Below are 23,121 nucleotides of genomic sequence, written 5' to 3'. Positions count from 1 at the left end.
TCCCTAGTGGTCCAGTGGGTAAGAATCCACCTGCCAATGCAGAGGACATGGGTTCCATCACTAGTCCAAGAAGATCCCAAATGCCAAGGAGCAACAAAGCTCATGCACTGCAACTACTGAGCCACCACTGTAAGAGCCCATGCTTGGCAACAAGAGAAGTCATCACAGTGAGAAACCCACAGACCTCAATGAAGACTCAGCACAGCCAAAAATAAGTAAATAAATCTCTTCAAAAAAATTCAGGATGCCTAGTTAAATATGAATTGTAGACATACAACAAGTACTTTTTTAGTATAAGTATGTTCCGTGCAATATTCATGACATTAGCTATACTAAAAAGGTATTTACTGGGTTGGCCAAAAAGTTCATTTGAGTTTTCTGTAAAATGTTACGAAAAACCCCAACAAACATTTTGGCCAACCCACTGTTGGGAAAGATTGAGGGCAGAAAGAGAAAGGGGCAGCAGAGGATTAGATGGCTGGATGGCACCACTGACTCAGCGGACATGAGTTTGAGCAAATTCTGGGAGATAGTGAAGGACAGGGAAGCCTGGCGTGCTGCAGTCCATAGGGTCTCAAAGAGAGAGACTGCAACTGAACCACTGAATAATAACAATGTTGCACATTCTACACCATGGATGAACCCTGAGAACACTGTGCTCAGTGAATAAATCTAGTCTAAAAGGACAAACACTGTCTGATTCCACGGGAGGTCCCTAGAGGAGTCAGATCCACAGAGACAGGAAGTAGATGGTGGGGCCAGGGCCTGGGGATGGAGGAAGGGGAGTCAGTGTTTCATGAGGACAAGAGTTTCAGTTTGGGAAGATGAGAAAGTTCTGGAGATGACGGTGGGGGTAGTTACACAGCAATGTGAATGTGCTTACTGTCACTGAGCTGTGTACTTAAAAATGGTTAAGATGGTGACTGTGTCATAAATATTTTATACCAATAAGATAATTAATAATGAATATATATCATCAAATAACAATATCTAACACATAGTTTATATCATCCAATAAAAATATCTGACACATATTTCTTTTTGAAATGGTTAAGACTATACCTTTTGTTTGTTTGTTTTGGCCATGCCAGTGGGCAAGTGGGATCTTAGTTACTGGATCAGGGATCAAATGTGGGCCCCCAGCAGTGAAAGTGACGAGTCCTAACCGTTGCAACACCAGGTATTCCCAGGAATTCCCTATAAATTTAAAGTATGTATGCATGTGTGTGCTCAGTCGTGTCCAACCCTTTAACCCCATGGACCACAGCCCATCAGGCTCCCCTGTCCATAGGATTTCCCAGGCAAGAATACTGGAGTGGGTTGCCATTTTATCCTCCAGGAAATTATGCATATAAAACAGTAAAGTATTTGTATCTGAAATTCAGATCCTATTGGGCATTTCATATTTTTATTTGCTCAATCTGGGCATCCTCATATAGGGAAGAAGTTGCACAATAAATGAAGGACTTGGTACAGAGAGGTCTGGCCTAGGCCAGAGTACAGATGGGGATACTGAGGCCCAGAGAAGGGCATACCTTGCCTGAGGGCCAACATCCAGTCTGTCTAAGGACAAGAATGCCACTTCTCTGGGTCCCCACCACCAAGGCCCTCCTGATTCAGTGCAAACTTCTCCCCCAGACCTTGAGCCAGTGCAGAAAACCCAGAGCTTCCCGCACAGACCTGACAGAGCTATGTTGCTGTTTAGTCGCTCAGTCGTGTCCAACTCTTTTGCAAGCCCGTGGACTGTAGCCCACCAGGCTCCTCTGTTCATGGGATTCTCCAGGCAAGAATACTGGAGTGGGTTACCATTCCCTTCTCCAGGGGATCTTCCCGACCCATGGACTGAACCTGGGTCTCCTGCATTAGCTGGTGGATTCTTTACTGATGAGCCACCTGAGAACAACTGAAAAAAAGTATCAGGCTCTGCTGGGGGCAGAGTACCCAAGAGGGTTGGGAGAGCCCCAGAGTGGCTGGCTGAGAAGGGAGAGGATCTACACCTTCCCGCAGAATCAGTAGTCACTAAAGCCAGCAGCTGAACCGCTAGTCATCACTAGTGGGGAGATGAAGTTTCTTCCTGGTGCCTGAGAGAATGGTTCCTGGTACTTGGCCCCAGGAGGAAAGGTGGGGAAGGGGCTGTCCTGCCCGCTAGAACTGCCTGAAACATCTCCTTCTAATTAGCAAGTGACCTGAGCAGGTACTGTGTGCTGCAGGCTTGATCAGTTTACAGGCAGGGGCATCAGCTTTCAATCCTATCATTAACAAACATTTTCTGCACACTTATCCAAGTAGAATAATAATTAAGATTTATTGGAGCTTCCCAGGTAGCCCTAGTGGTAAAGAACCCACCTGTTAATGCAGGAGACTTAAGAGACGCAGATTCCATCCGTGGGCTGGGAAGGTCCCCTGGCGAAGGAAATGGCAACCCACTCCAGTATTCTTGCCTGGAGAATCCTATGGACAGAGGGTAGAGGTCTCTTCCAGCAGAGAGGAGTACCTGGACAAAGGTCTGGAGGTACTAAGGCAAGAATAGTTCCAAGTAGCTAAGGGAGAGTGGGCAAAATGGGTGGAGAAAAGAGATGAGGCTTCTAAGAATCCCAGGAGCCTCCTGATCTTCAATGTACAGACAAAGCAGTCTGATAGCACTTTACTCTCAGGGAAGGGAAGTGGGGGTGGATCTCTAGCATTTTCTGACTGTGTGATTTGGGGCCAGTCTCTATCTTCACTTGAGACTATAAGGAATATGACCCTTTATTTCACAGTGATAAACTGGAATTTTCAGTATCAAATATTTAGAAAAGATGATAACGGTAGCCCAATGAACACAGTGTGTTATTATATTAGTTAGCTATTGCTGCCTAACAAATTACCTCAGAATTTAGTTGCTTAAAACAACAAACAAGGCTCCCCTTGTGGTCCAGTGGTTAAGAATCCACCTGCTAATGCAGGGGACACGGGTTCAATCCCTGGCATAGGAAGATTCAACATGCCACAGAGCAACTAAGCCCATGTACCACAACTACTGAGCCTATGGTCTAGAGTCTTGGAGCCACAACTACTGAAGCCTGAGCACCAAGATCCTGGGCTCCCCAACAAGAGAAGCCACCCAATGAGAAGTCCGAGCACCACAACTAGAGAGCTGCCCCTGCTCACTGCAACTAGAGAAAGCCTACATGCAGCCACAAAGACCTGAAACAGCCAAAAATAAATTAGTTAATTTTAAAAATTAAAAAACTACAACAACAACAAACACCAGGGTTTCCCTGGTGGTCCAGTGACTAAGACTCCACATTCCCAATGCAGGGGCCATGGGTTTGATCCCTGGTCAGGGACCTAGATCCCACATTAACATAACCAAAAAAATAAATAAAAGATTCCACATGTTGCAACTAAGATCCAGGGTAGCCAAATAAATACATATTTTTTAAAAAACAGAAAACATTTATTACTGTTGTTCAGTCGCTGAGTTGTGTCCTGCTCTTTGAGACCTCATGGACTGTAGCATGCCAGGCTTCCCTGTCCTTCACCATCTCCCAGAGCTTGCTCAAACTCATGTCCATTGAGTCAATGATGCCATCCAACCATCTCATCCTCTGTTGTCCCCTTCTCCTGCCTTCAATCTTCCCCAGCATTAGGGTCTTTTCCAATTAGTCAACTCTTCACATCAGGTGGCCAATTGGAACTTGAGCTTCAGCATCAGTTCTTCCAATGAATATTCAGGGTTGATTTCCTTTAGGATTGACTGGTTTGATCTCCTTGCAGTCCAAGGGACTCTCAAGAGTTTTCTTCAGCACCACAATTTGAAAGCATCTGTTATTTGGCACTCAGCCTTCTTTATGGTCCAACTCTCACATATGTACATGACTACTGGAAAAACCATAGCTTTGACTATATGGACCTTTGTCAGCAAACATTTATTATCTTATGCAGATTCATACAGTCAGGGGTCTGGGATGTTCTGGCTCAAGATCTCTTATGAGACTGATGCAGCCAGGACTGCATCATCTGAAAGCTCAGATAAGGCTGGAGGAGCCTCTTCCATGGCAGCTCCCTCCCATAGCTGTTGACTGGAGGCCTCAGCTCCTCATCACAGGGCCCTCTCCATATCGCTGCTTGGGCACCCTCACAACATGGCGACTGGCTTACCCCAGATGGAGTTATTCAAAAGCGAGTGCATAGGGCCTTCCCTGATTGATGGTCCAGTGGTTAAGAATCTGCTTTCCAATGCAAGGGACATAGGTTCAAGCCCTAGTCAAAGAACTAAGATCCCACATGCTGCAGAGCAACTAAGACATTGAGCCGCAATCAGCCACAGCTAAGACCTGACACAGACAAAGATACACATGTAAGACAAAATTGAGAGCATGAAGGAAAATGCAATGTCTTTTATGATCTAGTCTCAAAGTTGCACACTACCACTTCTGCCCTACTCCATTTGTTAAAAGTGAGTCACCAAAAAAAAAAAAAAAAGTGAGTCACCTAGTCCAGCCCATATTCAATGGTAGGGGACTTAGGCTCCACCTTTGAAAAGCAGGAGTGCTAAAGACTTTATACATATATTTATTTTGTTTGTATCTGGCTATGCTGTGCCACAAGTGGGATTTTAGTTCCACAACCAGGGATGGAAACTGTGTCCCCTGCAGTAAAAGTGCAGAGTCCTAACCACTGGACCGCCAGAGAAGTCCTGGACATATTTTTAAACCACCGCAACCCTACACCTACAGTCAACAATTTTTTAATACTTATTTTTATTTGGCAGTGGTGACTCCTAGTTGCGGCATGCAGGATCTTAAATCTTACTTGCAGCATGTGGGATCTAGTTTCCTGAAAGTGAAAGTGAGAGTCACTCAGTCGGGTCTGACTCTTTGCGGCCCGTGGACTATACAGTCCATGGAATTCTCCAGGCCAGAATACTGGAGTGGGTAACCTTTCCTTTCTCCAGGGGATCTTCCCAACCCAGGGATTGAACCCAGGTCTCCCACATTGCAGGTGGATTCTTTACCAGCTGAGATACAAGGGAAGCCCAAGAATACTGGAGTGTGTAGCCTATCCCTTCTCCAGGAGATCTTCCCAACCCAGGAATCGAACCGGGGTCTCCTGAATTGCCGGCAGATTCTTTACCAACTGAGCTATCAAGGAAGCCCAGGGAAATTTCCTAACCAGGCCTCTAACCCAGGACCCTGGTGTGGGGAGCCCAGAGTCTTAGCCACCAGACTACCAGGAAAGTCGCTAACAACAGTTAATATTTTTGCATGTGTGTTTTATATTCATGTGTGAATATATATGCATTTGCTTTTAAACATTTGAAAGTAACTTTTATACATCCATCATCACACGTCACCCTAAATACTAAATATTTCATCACACTAAATACTTTGTCACACTAAGTACTTCGGCATTTCCCAAGAACAGGGACATTGAATTATATGCTACCTTTACCACACAAAGAAAATTCATATTTATGCTATGATGTTATTTAATATTCAGTCCATTTCCAGTTTTCTTCATTGTTCTATGAAGTTTTTGCAGCTTTTTCTTTTGAACCGGTATCAAATCAAGGTTCATGCTCTGCAAATAAAGATTACATTCTTCTAGTCCATTTTGATGAAAATCTTGTTTATTTTTCGCAACTTTGAGTTTCTTGAACAACCAGGTAAGCTAGTTTGAAGCAAGTCTCACATTCCGGATTTGTCTATTTCCTTGTCAGGCTGTGTTTTTTTTTTTTTTTTTTTAAGTTTGAATCTGCCACAAAGCATGTGGGATCTTAGTTCCCTGATAAGGGATTGAACTTGCAGCCCCTGCAGTGGAAGCAAGGAGTCTTAACCACTGGATCACCATGGAATTCCCATGAGGCTGTTTTATTGTTTCTCTATCCTTTGTAATTCTCATGAATTTAGACCTAGAGGCTTAATTCAATTGTCTTTTACTTTCAAATGTTATTTTCTATTGTAAAAGCCAAAGAACCCCATTAAAGAGAGTTGAGAAAGAGAAGAAAAATCCCCTATAATCCCCCCAACTCCAAATAACCAGTGTTAGAATTCTTCCCTTCTTCCTTACCTTGTTCTTTCCACAGCATGTTTTCTACCTATTGTAAACCAATGTGCAGATAGCATCATCTATTGCATTTAAAAATTTTATTTACTTATTTATGGATTTATGACTGTGTTGGGTCTTTGTTGCTGTGCTCGGGCTTTCTCTAGTTGTGGTGCGCAGGCTTCTCATCACAGTGGCTTCTCTTGTTGGCGAGCATAAGTCCTAGAGCATGGGGGCTTTAATAGTTGCAGCATGCAGGCTTAGTAGTTGTTGCCCTGTAGTATGTGGTATCTTCTCAGACCAGGGCTCAAACCTGTGTCTTCTGCATTGGAAGGTGGATTCTTAACCACTGGACCACTAGGGAAGTCCCAACCATTGCATTTTTACTCACCACTGTAGTGTGGTGGGTAGCCCTCAGATTGGACCCCAGTGATTTCCACCTCCTGACATTCACATTATTGTGGAGTCCCCAACCACATTGAAGGAAAGTCTCTGTCTGTGAGACCAATAGCAAATGTCAGAAATGATGTTTGATACTGGGTTATAAAAAGACTGTGGCTTCTTTCTTGAGCACTCCTCTCCCCCCACCTTCTAATTTTTGTAAATTGTCTTGGTTGTGTTGCGTTTTACATTCGGCATGCTGTATCTTTCGTGCTCTTCACTATGGTGCATCAGCTTCTCTCTAGTTGTGGCTCTTGGGTTTATTTGCCCTGTGGCATGTGGGAACTTAGTTCCCCAACCAGGGATTGAACCCTTGTGCCCTGCATTGGAAGATGGATTCTTAACCACTGGAACACTAGGGAAATCTCACTCCACTCTTGCTCGCTCCCTCCCTTTCACTCTCTCTTATTACCCACACAGGTCACACACTGGAGGAATCTGGCCGCCATGTTATGACGACCCTCAAGTTGTGTATAGAAAGGTCTATATAGGGAGGGCCTAAGGCCTCTGATCATTAGCAAGCAAGGCACTATGGCCTGCCAACAACCATCTGAGTGAGCTTGGAAGCAGCCCCTCCCTCAGTTGAGCCTTCAGATGTGGCCATAGCTCCAGACAACACTGACTTCAACATAACCTGAGAGCCTTGAGCCAGAGCCACCCAGCTAAGCCTGATTCCTGATGCACAGACATTTTGAGACAATGGTTGGTCTTTTAAGTTGGTAAATTTCGGTACTGCTTGTTATGCAGCAACTACTAACTTATACATCTCCTGAAGGATTTTCCCCTGGCTACGAATTAATTCACCAGACCACAGTTCCTTGTGGCTATAGACTGTTTAATAGAGGGGATGATCAGACCACACATTACCTGCTCTCAGCAGAGGATCCATTCTCCCCTTTGCCCACCCTGCTCTGGGCACAGTGCTCTGTAAAATAAGCTACCACCTCAGGACCTTTATCTTTGCTGTTCCTTCTGCCTGGAATGCTCTTCTCCCAGATACCCCCATGGTTTTGCCCCTTCTCTCCTTCAGACATTTCTATTCAAGTGTCAGACCTTACTAGCCTATCTGAAAAAGAACTTCCATTGCTCTGTTTTTTGTTTTTTTTAAATATATATTTACTTATTTGGCTGCATGGGGTCTTAGTTGTGGAAATCCATCTTCATTGCATCATGCAGGATCTTTCATTGCAGCACATGGACTCTGCAGCTGCTGGCCTCAGGCTTACTATTTGCAGCTCATGGGCTTAGTTGCCCTGTGACATGTGGGATCTTAGTTCCCTGACCAAGGATGGAACCCAAGTCCCCTGCATTGCAAGATGGGTTCTTAACCACTGGACTACTAGAGAAGTCCCTCCCATCACTCTTGATTCCCTTCCCCTACTTTATTTTCTTTCACAGTAGTTATCACTACCTGTCACTATATACTTATTTAATGGTTGTATCCCTAATTGACTGTGAGCCCCTTGAGGACAGGATCCCATCGGTCTTATTCTCTGTTGTGACTGTACTGGCCTGATACACAGCAGATGCTCAGTAAATGTTCTGGGCATAACTGTCTTGCACTCAATCACACAGTGAAAATGCAGCCATGAGAATTCCAACCTAAATGTGGGCACATATGTACGTGTATGTGTTGTTTTTTTTTTTTGCTAGAGTATTTGGGGTGGGGGGCTTCCCTAGTGGCTGGAAGATCCCCTGGATCTTCCCCTGGAGAATGGAATGGCAATCCACTCCAGTATTCTTGCCTGGAAAATCCCATGGAGAGAGAAGCCTGGTGGGTTATAATCCATGGGGTCACAAAGAGTCGGATATGACTGAGCAGTCAACATAAGAGTATTTTTAAAAAATAATTTTATTTATTTTGGCTGTGCTGGTTCTTCGTTTCTGCACAGGTTTTTCTCTAGTCATGACTAGCAGCGGCTACTTTAGTTGTGGTGAGGGGGCTTCTCATTGTGGTGGCTCCTCTTGTTGTGGAGCACAGGCTCTAGGGCGTGTGGGCTCAGTAGTTGTGGTTCCAGCTCTAGAGTTCGGGCTTAGTAGTTGTGGCGCATGGGCTTAGTTGCTCTGAGGCATGTGGGATCTTCCCAGACCAGGGATCAAACCAGTTTCCTGCACTGGCAGGCAGATTCTTTACCACTGAACCAAAAGGGAAACCCCACCAGAGTATTTTATTATTTACTTTTTAAAAGATTAAAAAAAAAAAAAATAACAGATTTTTCCCACGTGGACTATTTTAAAGTCTTTACTGAATTTGTTACAATATTGTTTCTGTTTTTATGTTTTGGTTTTCCGGCTCCAAAGCATGTGGGATCTGGGGATTCCCAGGTGGTGCTAGTGGTAAAGAACCTGCCTGCCAATGAGGGGGATGCAAGAGATACAGATTCTATTTCTAGGTCAGGAAGATCTCTTGGAGTAGGAAATGACAACCTGCTCCAGTATTCTTGCCTGGAAAATTCCATGGGCAGAGCAGCCTGGTGGGCTACAATCCACTGGGCTGCAAAAAATAAGACACAATCGAGCGATTGAGCACAGCACATGTCCTATCTTAGCACCCCGACCAGAGATGGAACCTGCAGCCCCTGAATTGGAAGGCAAAGTCTTAACCACTGGACTGCCAGGAAAGTCTGTTTCTGGAGTATTTAAAAAAATTTCTGATAACAATGGATCATATAAAAAATTTTAATAAAAATAAGTGCTCGCTTCGGCAGCACATATACTAAAATATTTTAATAAAAATAAGAACCTATCTGAGATGTTATTTCACCCACAAATACCTCAGAAAACATCTTTAGCTGAAAAAAATTTATTTTTAAACATCACTACAATGTCATTACCACTCTTAACAAAATCAACAATAGCTCCTTTATATCATCTAACACCTGGATCCAATCAAATTTCCCTGGTGGTCTCAAGCAAGCCCTTTTCCTGTTTTCGGATTCTTGTTTGATGTTACAAACTGCGTCCACCCTCCCATCCCCTGAATCCTGTTTCCCGCTTAATTTTTTTCCATACCACTAACACCATCCACTCCACCATAGATTTTATATTTTCTGGCTCTCTCCTCCAATCAAAAAGATCACGAGTTCTTTGAGGTAAGGCAATTTTGTCCGTTTTCTTCACTGCTGGTACAGAACGGACTCTCAAGAACTGTTCTTAAAGGAGTAAATCTGCAGTCCATGGAGTCGCAAAGAGTCGGACACGACTTGGCGACTGAACAACAAAATCACGATAACGTCCGCGATTTTATTCAGAGATTTCGAATTGCAGCCTCATCCTCACAGACCTTCTATGAAGCCGGTGCTATTCGTATCCTCATTTCATAGCTAGGAAAATAAAGTTCAGGGAGGTTAAAGTTTGGGCTGCACTAGATTCTTCGTTGAACTCCGTCAGCGCTCTGAGGATAATCTCCGATCTCTTTAAGTTAAGCCCCTCGGTGATCCGCCATCGAGGGTCCCCAAGCCCTAGCTCCATGCAACCCATCCTCTTCCTTTTCTCCCACATTGTGTTTGTTGATTACTGGCACTAACCACGTGGCTGCGTGGGGACTTTGCCCCCACACAGAGTTGGGACTTTTTCACGTGACCGTTGGGGAGCCAGGGAAGGTTCTTGAGTAAGTAAAAGGACAGGACCAGCGCTTTCTCCGCGGGGTCCTCGGCCTGTCCCTCTCCCTCTTGTCACTCCGTGGGGAACGCGGTGGAAGGCGCTCAAGCACAACCTCCCTCTGGAAGCCCCGTCGTTGCCCCTGGCAACAGAATCCAGACGAACCACCGAGAAGCGCCCCGAGAGTGCAGAGTGGTCACTTTGGGCCAACAAGACGCAGAGATCTAGAGAGGCTCGCTGCGCCAATTGTCACGTGGACTGCCCTCGTGATGGCTGGACTTCCGGCGGGGCCGTATTTTCTTTCCGGTTGTTGGCTCCTGCCGGCCCCTCCCGTACTGGGCCCTGCGCCCCCCCCCCCCCCCCCCCGCGGCCCCCCGCCGCCGGGCCCGCCGCCACTATGAAGAAATTCTTCCAAGAGATCAAGGCCGACATCAAGTTCAAGAGCGCGGGGCCGGGTCAGAAGCTCACGGAGTCGGTGGGGTGCGTGACAGACGTTGAGGCTTGAGACCCGGGGACGGGGATGGGCGGGGGCGGGGGGCGCGGCGCGGGAAGTCTAGGGAAGGCGAGGGGCGTGGAGGGGCAGCTGAGAACGTGGGGGACACCTCCGGGGGCGGGGCGCGAGGGAGGGGGTGGGAGTTGGGGGAGGGGAGGCCTCTGGGGGCGGGGCATAAGGGGCGAGGCTCGAGGGGGCGGGGCTGCAGGAACTGAGGGGTTAGTTAAGAGACCCTAGCGGGTTAGGGCGGGCGGTAAGGGGAGAGGCCAGGGATGCGGAGAATGGCCCCTGAAAAGTCATCGCCTAAGATCTGAGGGCTTCTCGGTGATCAGAGGTTGGGGACTGATCCTGGAGAAACAAGAAGAGCTGGGGTCGCAAAAAGTCGTAAAACTTAAGCTCCGTGGCGATAGAGAACTGGGCCTTGGTTGTGGAGCAGGAGGGTGGACGGGAGGTGAGGATCCGGAGGGCTTAGGCTTTGTTGGCGGTGTGGTCAGGGACTTGGGACGTGCGGGTGAACTGCGGGGGGAGGGGCGTGAGTGGCGCTGTGAGGGGCTGAGGAAGGTCTGGGAGGAGAAGGGAGGCAGGTGGGTGGAGGTGAGGACCTGGGGGATTCGGACTAGAAGGAGATGGGGGTCCTCCTCGTGGGTGATCGCTGAGTGGCCTGAAGGCCCGGGAGGGAGACCTGGGAGGGGAGGGAAGGTGGCCTGCACTTCCAGGCCTCTGTAACTTGTCTGGGGAGAACTTGAAGAGAGGGGCTTGGGGCCACACTGGAGACTCCATGGGGAAGTATGAGGGGCCAGTGCTGAGCAGAGGATAGTGATGAGCTGGAGAGGCAACGTGGATGGGCTGAGAAGGCTCCACTGCGGGGAGGGATGAGCAGAAGGAGTCTGGAAGAGGCTGGGATTCCTACAGGGAGCTACAGAGAGGGCTGGGGCCTGAGGGGGGTTAGGATGGGGAGTGACTAATGAAAGTTATCAGCCTGGGAAGGGGTCTGTGAGGCGTAATGGAAGGGATTGTGAAGAGGGGGAGGCTGGGAGGAGAGATTGGGTGGCCTGCAGTAAGGGTTGGTGAGGGAATCCCGAGGGAGTGGGGGTGGGTGAGGGAGAGAGTGGGTGCGTGGTGAGGACATCCGGGCATCTGTCATGAGGCTTGGGGGTTCCCTGGGGTTCTTGGGAAGGGATCACTCAGTCGGGTGAAGGAGGCCCATGAGAGCCAGATCTCTGAGTCAGGGAGGAAAGTGCAGGTCCCGGGAGCCTGGGGGTAGCGGGGAGAGGAGGACCCCTTTAAAGGGGCCCAGGGAGAGTCGTGGGCCAAACAAGGGAGTCCATTCATTTGTCCATCAAGTAGTGAGTGGAGGTGGGAGCTGGAGCAACTGGGACTGTGTGTGACTGGAAGGAGGTGAGGACTGATGGTTGTGTCAGACTGGAAGCCTGGAAGGAGAGGGGAGGGAAGTCACGTAGAAATTTGGGCTTCTGTGATGCGCCTGGAGCCAGACTGGAGATGCAGGATGTGTGTCCAGCTAACTGCCACAGCATGAGAATCCCTGCCCTCTCAGGGCTCCCCTTCCTGTGAGGGGAGGTGGATGAGTAAGCCAATACATAAATGACAAAAGGTTGGCCGTGAAGGAAAAAAAACAGGGTTGAGATTGCCAGCGATGCTGGGGACTGTTAGGTGGTCTGGGAATGTCTCTCTAAGAAGGGGAAGTTTGAGCTTAGATTTAGCTGTGTGGAAATCAACCCATACCTCACACATGCATGCACTGTTGAAGTGGCCCCTGTCCATCCCAGGAAGAATACTCCCCCAGAAAGCACAGAGTGCAAAGGTCCTGTGGTGGAAGAACAGGTGTGAAGAACAGCACAGAGCAAAGATGGGAGCAAATGAGGGAAAGGGGCAGCTCATGCAGGGCCTGTGTTTGGTACAGGGTTTTGTTGTTCTTGGGGTGAGGGGGCTGTGTATGCAGAGGAGTGACTGGGTTTTAGAAGGACCCCTCTGGCTGCACAGGATGAGTCATGAAGGGAGGAGGGGGGAGTGAAAAGTTTGGAAAATGGTGCTTTTATGGAATGGTGGGGCTCAGGCGGAGGTATCCATACTTGACTTGTCCATTCTTCAGCCTGAAACTTTCAGCTGTGGACAGGGTGGGCAAGAGGAGCAGGGATTAGAAAAGAGGGCTGCCCTGGGTGTCTAAGCAGAGAGGGGGAGCAGCAGGGTGGGGTGAGGTGGGGGCGGAGGCAGCAAGGCCATGAACGCAGAGCCTTGGCTCCCTCTTGAGATATAGCGCAGATGATTCCAGCTCCCAAAGAGAGAATCCTGAGGGAAGGAGAGCAAGGCAGAGTCAGACCTGGGTGGGAGGCAGGACTCTGCTGGAATGAGGAGGAGGCCAGATCATCTCCTGGCTGGGTCAGGGCTGGAGGGTGCCCATCCTACGGGGCGATCACCCTGCCTCCCAGGGTGGAGGCAATATCAAACCAGATCTCTGTAGCCTGCCTCACACAGGGCCTGTGTGCAGCCTGGCACACTGCCCCAGCATCCGTGAGCCTCTGGGGCTTGTGAGAGGGCGGCTGGAGCCCTCGCAGGGAGGAACGTGGCCCTGAGGAATAGACACGCTGAGCCTTAGCTCCTGGCATGCCGGCTACCTGGCACACAGTTGGTGCTTAGTAAACGAAGTCTGGATGGGTCTCACCCTTGTAGACAGTACAGGTGGAGACTCTCCCATGGGGAAGGGGGCGGACGGTGGGTGTGCTCTCCCCCCGCCTGACAGGTGACGACTCTGAGGCCCAGACCAGGGCAGGATTTGCCCAGAGGGGCCAAGCAGGGAACAGAACCACCATCTGCCTCCAGGGGCTCCTCTGTCAGCATAGAACCACCGTCTGGTGGCCACCAGGGAAGAGGCATGGCTGTGTCTTCTGGGGCAGGAGGGGGAGGGGACCGAAGCTCTCCTGCCAACCCCGTGTCACCTCGCCATCCCCCCCCTGCGTCTCCTCAGGGAGAAGGCCCCCAAAGAGAAGCCCAGCCAGCCGCCAGCCCGGCAGCCCCGCCAGGGACCCACCAATGAGGCGCAGATGGCAGCAGCGGCGGCCCTGGCCCGGCTGGAGCAGAAGCAGCCCCGGGCACGGGGCCCCACATCTCAGGACTCCATCCGGAACCAGGGTGAGCCTTGACTGTCCTCTATCCATGGCGGGGGGACCTGGGGCAGGTGGAGCATGCCTCTCCCCACTGTCCTCTAGGTGGATCCTCTGCTTCTCATGGGTGCCGGAGCCTTCGGGCTCCCACACTTTGAGGTAGGAGGAGGTTTAAATCACAATTGTGAGGAAGATCCCCTGGAGAAGGAAATGGCACCCCACTCCAGTATTCTTGCCTGGAGAATTCCATGGACAGAGGAGCCTGGTGGGCTACTGTCCATGGGGTTGCACAGAGTCGTACATGACTGAGCAACTAACACTTTTACCACAAAGGGGAAGTGCTGGTGAAAAGGCTGAGGAGGGGTCTGTTTGTGATCTGGGGCAGGGATGTCTGGGATGGTGGAGGGAGACAGAACCAGGACTTGGAGCAGGAGGAGGCATGGTCTGGTGCAGCCTGAGCCTGGGGGTGTGGAGAGGTGGGGGGGCCAGGAGGACCTCGAGCTGGAAGGACTAGAGTGTGACCCATGTGAGGATTCAGGCCTGGACGGGGCAGGCAGGCTTACTCCACACACCGACTGTTCTCCGTCTCCCTGCTTCTCCCCACAGTGAGAAAGGAACTTCGAGCTGAAGCAACTGTCAGTGGGAACCCAGAGGCTCCGGGGAACAACACGGTAAAGACATTGTGGCAGCAGCAGTGGGACCCCCAAAGTGGGGCCTGGGGAGGGGGACCTGGAGGGCCCACTTGGGCTCTTTCCTGCTCTGATCTGATTGGTGCCCAGTCCTGGGCTATAAGGGTCTGCTGCGGGGGAGGGGAGGGAGATGCAGCTGTCAGGGCAGATCGCGGTCACCTCTGGCCTCAGGGCATTGAGGCAGGTTAGGGAACCCCATGGTGGAGGGTGGTGTCATCTGGGACCTGCATGCCTGGCGTGTCATGAAACCAAACCCAGGTGCCGGGGAAGGGGTTGCACGTCTATTCAGTCATTCCCCCACCCCATCCCCTGTAACCTCACACGGGGAGGAGCTGTTACAGTTCCCACCTTTCAGAAGAGAAAACTGAGGTTCAGAGAGCCCAGTGTCCTCAGTTTGCACCTCAAAACCAGCAGGGGCAAGACTGGAATTCCCAGGCTGTCTGACTCCAAAGCCCTTTCCCTTAGCGCTGCCCTCTGCTGCCTTCCTTGGTGGTGGGGCACACAGAGACTGTGTAGTCTAGGAGGCCTTCCTGGAGGAGGCAGGCCTTTACGGAGAGCTTGGAGGAAAGGGTGTTCTGAGCAGCACCACCCGTGAGGCCTGACTGAGTTTTAGAATGGAAGGAACCTTGAAGATGACTTAGGAATTGAGTTCCAGACTGAGGCCGGGACTCACCCAGGGCACCGTTGACCCCCTGACTCCCTTTCCAAAGCCCCTTCCTCACCCCTCAGTCAGGGCGAGCAGGAAGAGCAGGGGCCTTCAGTTGAGCACTTGCTCTGTGTCCAGAGCCGCTACCTGCTCTCTGTTCCTTTCCCTGTTGAATTCTGACATCTTATGGCCCTGAAGATGGGCTCCGAGGGGCTTGGCTACTGGGACATGGTGTTCCACAACTAATAGGCAGAGGTGACAGTGTTAGGCCTGGGGATGTCTGGCTCCCAGGGCCCCGCTCTCAGGACTGTGGCACTCAGGGTGGCCTTTGTCCGCAGTCCAGGCTCAGACACCTTCCCCCATCTTCCCAGGTGCAGGAGCCCAAAGAGGAAGGCTCAGCCCACCTGGCGGTGCCCGGAGTGTACTTCACCTGCCCCCTCACAGGGGCCATCCTAAGAAAGGACCAGCGGGACGCCCGCATCAGAGAGGCCATTCTCATGGTGAGTGCCCGCCCCGCTGCTGGAGCCACCCCCAGAAGTCTGGAAGGCCTGGCAGCCCCTGCAGCGTCACCACCTGGGTGTGCTCTGGTTCTGTGCTAATCTCCCTCACCTGTGGGACAGAATTCACAGTCCGGGAGGATAGGTGGGGAAAGTCGCCACCACCCTCCTCAGGGCACCAGCTTTGAGCATGTTGTATCCCTTTTCAGAGATGCTCCAAATACAAACTTCCGAGGCATCTGTCTTTCCTACATGGGCTGCGTTTTTGTTTTACATAAAAATCAATCTGCCATTCACATCTGACATGGAACTGCAACATTTATCAGTACAGGAAGAACTTCCATATTATTATTATTTTTTCCTTAAAATTCTATATTTGGAAATAATTCCAAACCTAAAGAAAAACTATAAGACCAGAAAGAACACCTGAATCTCCTTCACCTAGGGTGGGAGTGACCTATTACTGTTCCAACAGATTATTACAAATGCAGTGCCTCCAGACGGCACGCCTCTGCTCTCACAGTTCTGGAAGTTATGAGTGGGCTACAGTCAAGATGGCCACAGGGCTGTGTGCCTTCTGGGAGCCCTGGGGATTCAGGCTGTGTGTCTGCTGTGGTTCCTTCTCCACCTTCACTGCCAGCTGAGCCAGGCCAGGCCTTTCCCAGCTATCCTCTGCTTCTTTCTCTCTCTTCCCCCTCTTCAGGGCCCTTACGATTCCATCGGGCTCACCTGGTAATCCCAGCTAATCTCCTTATCTTAAGGTTTGCTAATCAGCAGCCTAAACTCCATCTGCGAAACTCCTACCCCATAACCTACATGCTCCCAGGTCCCAGGGGTCAAGTTACAAATACCTGTGTCATTCTCCCCACCTTACCCAAATCTGCCAGTTGTTAACATTTTTACCTCATTTGCTCTATCACCCCTCTCTGGGATTTTTTTTGCCACACCCCACGTGGGATCTTAGTTCCCCCACTACGGATCAAACCCACATACTTTGCATTGGAAGCACAGAGTCTTAACCACTTGACCATCATGGAAGTCCCTCTCTTTTTTTCTGAGCAGTTTGAAACTGCTTTCTCCATAGTGACTGCATGGTGACTCCTGTAAATTGTTCCTTGACTAACCAGCCCTGTGTTGATGAGCATGTAGGAAGTTTCCAATCTTTCACTAGAGAGGACAATATTTATGATGAAAACCTGGTCTCTACAGCAATTCGAGCTGTAGGTTCCATTCCAGAAGCTGAGTTGCTGGAACAAAGAACATCTGTGTCAGGCTTTGGATAGTTGTCACCAGGTGATCCTCCACAGAGTTTGTCCCGATTCACTCTCTCACCAGCATTGTGGGAGAAAGTTCCCATTTGCCCTGTCCCCTGACTGTCACTGTGGGTGACCACACGTTCATGTCTCTACCCAAATCGATAGGTAAAAATAACATTCAGCAGTTTTTAGTTTGCGTCTCCCTTTCTAGGGTTAGGTTGTCTATGTTTTCATATGAGAGTGCATCTTTTGATCATTTTTGTATTGGGTATTTTTTATTATTATTGATTTGTAGGCACTCTTTACATATTAGGGAAATGAGGTTTTTGTCTATGATAGGGGGATATTTTACTCCAGTTTATTTTTTTTCTCCAGCTTATTTTTATATTTTGCTTATGGTCACATAGCCATGCAGAAATTTTTTCTCTGTAATTCAATGCGTCGATTTTAATTTATGGCTTCCAGGTTTTGTGGCATGCTTAGAAAAGCCTTCCCCACTAAAGAATTAAAACAGTTCTTCCATGGTTTTTCTAGTGCTACTCTGTTTTGCTTTTTAATGTTTAAAGGTTTGCTCCAACTAGAATTTATCCCTGTGTAGAATATGATGTATGCAGCTAGGGTTATTTTCATTTTAAAAAAATTTTTATTCGAGTATAGTTAATTTACAGTGTTGTGTGTGTTTATTTTTTTTCCAGATAGTTGCCCAGTTTTCCCCAGTCCTTATTTGTTGAAATACCTGTCTTCTGGCCACTGTGAAGTCCACCCCCATCACAACATGAATACCTACATGGACGTTGTGTTCCTTTGTCCCATGCCCTGGTCCTAATTTAAATGAGGCTGCGGGCTGCCTGGATATTTCTGAGAACAGCACTGGGAGCTGCAGCTCTTTGCAGGGGGGTGGGTGTGCTTGTCCTGAGGCGGCTGGAGTGGGGGCCGTCAGCCTGGCTCAGCCATGCCCTGAGGACCACCCCCCGACCCCTGACAGCTGCTTCTTTGCAGACCCGCTTTGTTGGCCTGTCTGAACCTTTTTGTCTTATGCTGGTAACTTAACTGGCAGAGTGAACGGGGTCCAGATTTGAAGTCCCCAGGAGAGTTGACCCAGTTTACATCAGACGTCAAGTGACACATACGTGGCTGCTGAAGGCTCACCCCCACTGTAGTTCAGAGAGGCGGGCCGGGGCAGGCGGAGGCTCCACACCTGCCTTCCAGGAGCTCTGGCTGGGCTTCTGCGGGGGGTGCACAGGTAGATCTGAGTGGCCAGGTGGTCTCTGCTCTGATCCATCACCTCTAGTGACCCCACTGTTCACCCCCACCACTGTTCAGGCAGAACAGATGTGTTTGGGGCTGCCACAGGTACCAGCCCCCACTGGCCATGTAACTGCTGACTTTCTGGGGCTGCAGAAAAACAAGACCCGATGGGGAGGCCACGTGCCTAGCTGTCCAGAGTGCGAGCACACCTGCTGCCTGACCTTGCTTCTCGCCTCAGTGACCCATTCTCAGTCTCTCCCTACTGGGATGCTGTTTGCAGGGTCCCTGGGGGCACTCAGAGGCTGGGCCAGCTGAGGGATCAAACATGGCCCCTCCACTCCCCAGGGAAGCAGGTGGCACCCCCAAGGCAGGGGGATGGGTCAGTGGCATCTTCACTGTTTTGCCTCCCTGGCTGTGCACGGGCAGCCGCAGGTCACAGACCTTTTTTGCATCCTGTTTCTGCCACCTCAGTCTGTTTCTAGAACATCCCTTGCAGGCCTGGGAGATTAAGAGAGGCCATGCATCTGCAGTGGCTGGTGGGTTCTGGACATGCTGCCAGTGCATGCTGAGAGCCAGCCACTCAGACGGTGTGGCCCCCAGGCCCCCAGGACGGTGCTTCCTGACCCTCTGGTTTCTTCACTCCCCCAGCACTTCTCCACTGACCCGGTGGCTGCCTCCATCATGAAGATCCACACGTTCAACAAGGACCGGGACCGGGTGAAGCTGGGCGTGGACACCATCGCCAAGTGAGTGGGCAGCCCTCTCCCACCAGGCACCAACTCCTGCTGAGGAGGCCTGCAGGGAGCATGGCCCTCTCCCTGGGCCCTCGAGGAAGGGGTCTGGCCTCTCTGGGGCCATTTATCAGTCTTTAAAATGAAGAGGTTTACTGCATCAGTTCAGTTCAGTTGCTCAGTCATGTCCAACTCTGTGACCCCATGGACTGCAGCATGCCAGGCTTCCCTGTCCATCAGCAACTCCCAGAGCTTACTCAAACTCATGTCCATTGAGTCAGTGATGCCATCCAACCATCTCATCCTTTGCCTTTCCCTTCTCCTCCTGCCTTCAATCTTTCCCAGCATCAGGGTCTTTTCTAGTGAGTCAGCTCTGCATCAGGTGGCCAGAGTATTGGAGTTTAGCTTCAGCATCAGTCCTTCCAATGAATATTCAGGACTGATTTCCTTTAGGATGGACTGGTTGGATCTCCTTGCAATCCAAGGGACTCTCAAAAGTCTTCTCCAACACCACAGTTCAAAACCATCAATTCTTCAGTGCTTAGCTTTCTTTATAATCCAACTCTCACATCCATACATGACTAATGGACAAACAGAGCTTTGACTAGACGGACCTTGCATCAGGGGTTCCCAACCCTTTCCTATTGGGATCATCAGAAGAGAGTGAAGAGGCAGGATCGCCCCGTTCCTGTTACTGAGCAGGTCTGGGTGGGGGTGCCTAGCAGTTTGTGCTGCTCAGGAGCCCCCCACGCTGGGGGACCTCCAGGGACCCATCAGCTCCAGAGACTGTTACTCTGGCCCTGCCCCGCTCCACCCACCGTGGCGGGTCATTGGTGCCCTCGGAAGGCAGAACCGAGGGGGAGGCCTGGTGTCTTGGGTGCCAGGGGTCGGGCTCTGTGGGCTGTCCAGGTGTGACAGCACCTTGCTTGGGGTCACCCTTAGTGAGGTGGCGTGGCTCTGAGCTGTTGGCGCCTGTCCACCCCAGGTACCTGGACAACATCCACCTGCACCCAGAGGAGGAGAAGTACCGCAAGATCAAGGTGCAGAACAAGGTGTTCCAGGTGAGCGCTGCTGGCAGAGGGACTTGGCCTGGTGTGACCGGGCCCATGAGGCCCCCAGGACCCAGGCTGTCACAGGGAGCAGCTGGCTTGCAGACAGCCTGGGATGGGGGCTAGAGCTGGCTGCAGAAGGGCCCCTGCTTGGCGGGGGGTGGATGGTTGGGGGGTGGGGAGCAGTCCAGGTGGGCTGAGGTGGTGGGTGGGAGGCGGGCTCTGTGAGCACCATAAACCCTCTGCCTGCCTACCACCCAGTGTAGTGTGAGTTCTCTTTGAGTTAGTTGAGAGAACGTCAGCACTGGGGAGGGTTTCCACACAAAGGCAGGCTTCTGGCGTCTGTGGAGAAATTGCAAGCCCACCACCCTGGCCGTGGTGCCTGCCCCTGCGGCCGGCAGGGCCCCACTTTCTTCTGGTGGCGCCCACGGGAGTCCAGCATCACACAGCTGGCCTGCCCCACCTTTGGCACTCCTTCCTTGCATTGTCCTTTGGCGCTTCAGCCTCCTTCACCCTGGTGTTGACCTTTTCGGGTCCCGGGCCCTCTGTGAGCTCAGCCCCTCAGATGGCTTCAGGGGTTCAGCCTGTCCAGGGATAGCAGCTGTAGAGAGCAGGGACTCTGGGCCCGGAGGCCAGGGTGGGCGGGGACTCTTGTGGGGCACAGGGAGGCCCCGAGGGCCCCGCGTGACCTCTGCCTCCGCTCTCAGGAGCGCATTCACTGCCTGGAAGGGACCCACGAGTTCTTTGAGGCCATCGGCTTCCAGAAGGTGCTGCTTCCGATCCCCGACCAGGGTAAGAGCCCAGAGTTAGGGCGGGAGGGTCCGGTGCGGGGTCTCCCTGACTCGGCAGGGACGTTTCCGCGTGTTCCAGAGGGCCCCGAGGAGTTCTACGTGCTGGGGGAGGCCGCCCTGGCCCAGCCTCAGAGTCTGGAGCGGCACAAGGAGCAGCTGCTGAGCGCCGAGCCCGTGCGCGCCACTCTGGCCCGCCAGCGCCGCGTCTTCCGGCCCTCGCCCCTGGCCTCGCAGTTCGACCTGCCCACGGACTTCTTCAACCTGACGGCTGAGGAGATCAAGCGGGAGCAGCGACTGCGGTCGGAGGCCGTGGAGCGGCTGAGCGTGCTGCGGACCAAGGCCATGCGTGAGCGGGAGGAGCAGCGGGAGATGCGCAAGTACACGTACACGCTGCTGCGCGTGCGCCTCCCCGACGGCTGCCTGCTGCAGGGTGCGTTCTGGGCACCTGCGCGGTCCCTCTGAGCTGCGTTTATCCCCGGGGAGGTGTGCGTGCGCGTCCCCAACAGCTGCCTGCTGCAGGGTGCAGGGAGCGTGCTGCGCGCCCGCGCGGCCTCTCTGGGCTGCACTAGTCCCCCCGGAGGAGGCTGAGGGCTGGCGGCCGGCTGGCGCAGAGGTGCCCCGGCAAGCTCCAGCGCCACTCGACTGTCTCGCCCCCAGGGACCTTCTACGCCCGGGAGCGGGTGGCTGCGCTGTACGGGTTTGTCCGGGAGGCCTTGCAGAACGACTGGCTGCCCTTTGAGCTGCTGGCCTCGGGCGGGCAGAAGCTGTCAGAAGATGAGAACCTGGCCTTCAACGAGTGTGGGCTGGTGAGTGACAGCTCCCCGCACCTTAGCCCGGCTCTCTGGGCTCTTGTTAAATCGACACAAGGCCCCAAGAGGGGATGGGATGGTACTGGGGAGGGTGTCTCTGGATGTAAGACCCACCTTCCCACTTACTTGTGGAGTGGCCTTGAGTAACTTTCATCTGTAAAATGGAAATGTGCCAAGTCTGTTCAGAGTCCTCTGCAAAGCAGAGACCAGAAGGCTTTCAGAATGCAGGGAATTCCTTGAGAGGACAAAGGAGGGGGCTGGATCACGGTCAGACCCTGATTCAGGGAGACTGGGAAGGAGGCCTGGAGAGGAAGTGCCAACTGCTGCCTCAGGCTGGGTGGGCTTCAGCCAGGCCAGGGGGTGTCCTCATCTGATGAGCCCTTGATGGCACAGCGGTGCTGTCCCCAGTGGGGAGCAACCCTGGGCGAGTGTGGTCTGGGCTCCAGCAGGGAGATTTGAATGTGAAGCTGGAGCTCTGCGCCTCACCCTGCTGCAGGTGCCCTCTGCCCTCCTGACCTTCTCGTGGGATGCGGCGGTGCTTGAGGACATCAGGGCTGCAGGCACCCAGCCAGACACGTCTATCCTGAAACCCGAGCTCCTGTCAGCCATTGAGAAGCTCTAGTGAAATAAAGCAGGGTTGGCTCAGCCCCACCGTGGGTCTGTCTCGTGCTCTCCTCCACGTTCTCCCATTCCGGTCCCCCTACCACCTCCAGAACCGCTCACCCTGCCCATGGGGCACTGCGGGCATGAGGTGGGGGTGCTGGCCGGCCGAGCACACAGCCATGACCACCGCCAGGAGAGGGCATCACTAATAATCTGTTTAGCAGAAGCCCTGGGTGCCTCCCAGGCGGAGCAGCCTGCAGCCCCGGCCAGAACCCTGTGTGCAGTGGCCCCGGGGTGACCAGCCAAGGGAGGCCTGGGCCTGTCAGGACAAGTTCTGTAAAGTTATAAACCTGAATAAACAGGATGTTGACTAGTTTCCTGGTGTTTCAAGCCGTGAGAGGCAGCTGCGGAACCACCAGTGAACAAGGCTGGCTGTGGCTCCTGGTGAAGCAGGGTCAGGTGGACACCTGCTCTAGGGTGGTACCTGGGGTCCCAGGAGCCCCTCATGTTCAACGCAAGCTCTTCACTTCCCATGCTTTCCTATGTTATCTCCACTGCCTACAAGCCAGCCCTGCTGAGGGCTCCTGGGGCCAGAGCCCGTGAATGTGTGACATTATGTGCCAGAGGGGCTTGGGGTGTGGGTAAGGACAAAGTAGGGGACTGTCCTGGGTTATGCAGTGAGCCCAGCATTCCCGTAGGAGCTCTAACATGTGGAAGGAAGTAGAGATGGGAGATGTGACGCTGAAGGTCTTGAAGATGGAGGAGGAGCTTCTAACAGCTGCAAAAAGCACAGAAATGGGTTCCCCCAAGAAATGGTATTCCCCCTTCCAAAAGAATGGGGTTCTTCTGGAAGAATGAAATGGGGTTCTCTCATTCCAGAAGAAACCATCCCTCCCCTCAATTTAACCCAGTGAGGCCCTCATGAAGCTTCTGTCCCTAGAACTGTTAAGAACAACATGGGGCGCTTTGTCACAGCAGCCATGGGGAGCTAACAGACAGGGAAACAGGTCTGGAGGGTGGAGGACCTGCCCTGTCTAGATCCCACCTTCATGGAGGCCAGTGGTGATTGGCTCTTTGGCCGCTGTGAGGTGAGAGCTTCCAGGCCCCCGATGTGATTAG

At 51.8% G+C, this 23,121-nt stretch overlaps 1 protein-coding gene across 2 annotated transcripts; it reads left to right on the top strand.

The window, feature by feature from the left end:
- The first annotated feature begins 10,371 nt into the window (after nucleotides 1-10,371).
- On the top strand, nucleotides 10,372-22,377 carry UBXN6 (UBX domain protein 6). Of its 2 annotated transcripts, none has more exons than XM_043466246.1 (10): nucleotides 10,372-10,551; nucleotides 13,548-13,711; nucleotides 14,290-14,354; nucleotides 15,390-15,518; nucleotides 18,668-18,765; nucleotides 19,736-19,811; nucleotides 20,507-20,591; nucleotides 20,670-21,020; nucleotides 21,248-21,396; nucleotides 21,896-22,377. In XM_043466246.1, exons 1-10 carry the CDS (start codon nucleotides 10,469-10,471, stop codon nucleotides 22,019-22,021), a joined length of 1,326 nt encoding a protein of 441 aa, XP_043322181.1. In that variant the 5' UTR covers nucleotides 10,372-10,468; the 3' UTR covers nucleotides 22,022-22,377. The 2 variants fall into 2 exon arrangements, with proteins under 2 accessions (XP_043322181.1, XP_043322182.1); XM_043466247.1 differs by lacking the exon at nucleotides 10,372-10,551 and adding an exon at nucleotides 10,808-11,015.
- Nucleotides 22,378-23,121: the final 744 nt, after the last annotated feature.

This window comes from Cervus canadensis, chromosome 4 (genome assembly GCF_019320065.1).
Source record: "Cervus canadensis isolate Bull #8, Minnesota chromosome 4, ASM1932006v1, whole genome shotgun sequence".
Taxonomy (NCBI): Eukaryota; Metazoa; Chordata; class Mammalia; order Artiodactyla; family Cervidae; genus Cervus; species Cervus canadensis.
The sequence above is the reverse complement of the archived record's forward strand: the minus strand, read 5'-3'. Positions and strand labels throughout refer to the sequence as shown.

Excerpts from the sequence above, each read along its gene's own strand:
- UBXN6 (XM_043466246.1), top strand. The coding sequence starts at position 10,469 with ATGAAGAAATTCTTCCAAGAGATCAAGGCCGACATCAAGTTCAAGAGC. Across the intron at positions 21,021-21,247 it reads CGACGGCTGCCTGCTGCAGG|GGACCTTCTACGCCCGGGAG; the intron begins GTGCGTTCTGGG and ends TCTCGCCCCCAG. Across the intron at positions 21,397-21,895 it reads CCTTCAACGAGTGTGGGCTG|GTGCCCTCTGCCCTCCTGAC; the intron begins GTGAGTGACAGC and ends ACCCTGCTGCAG.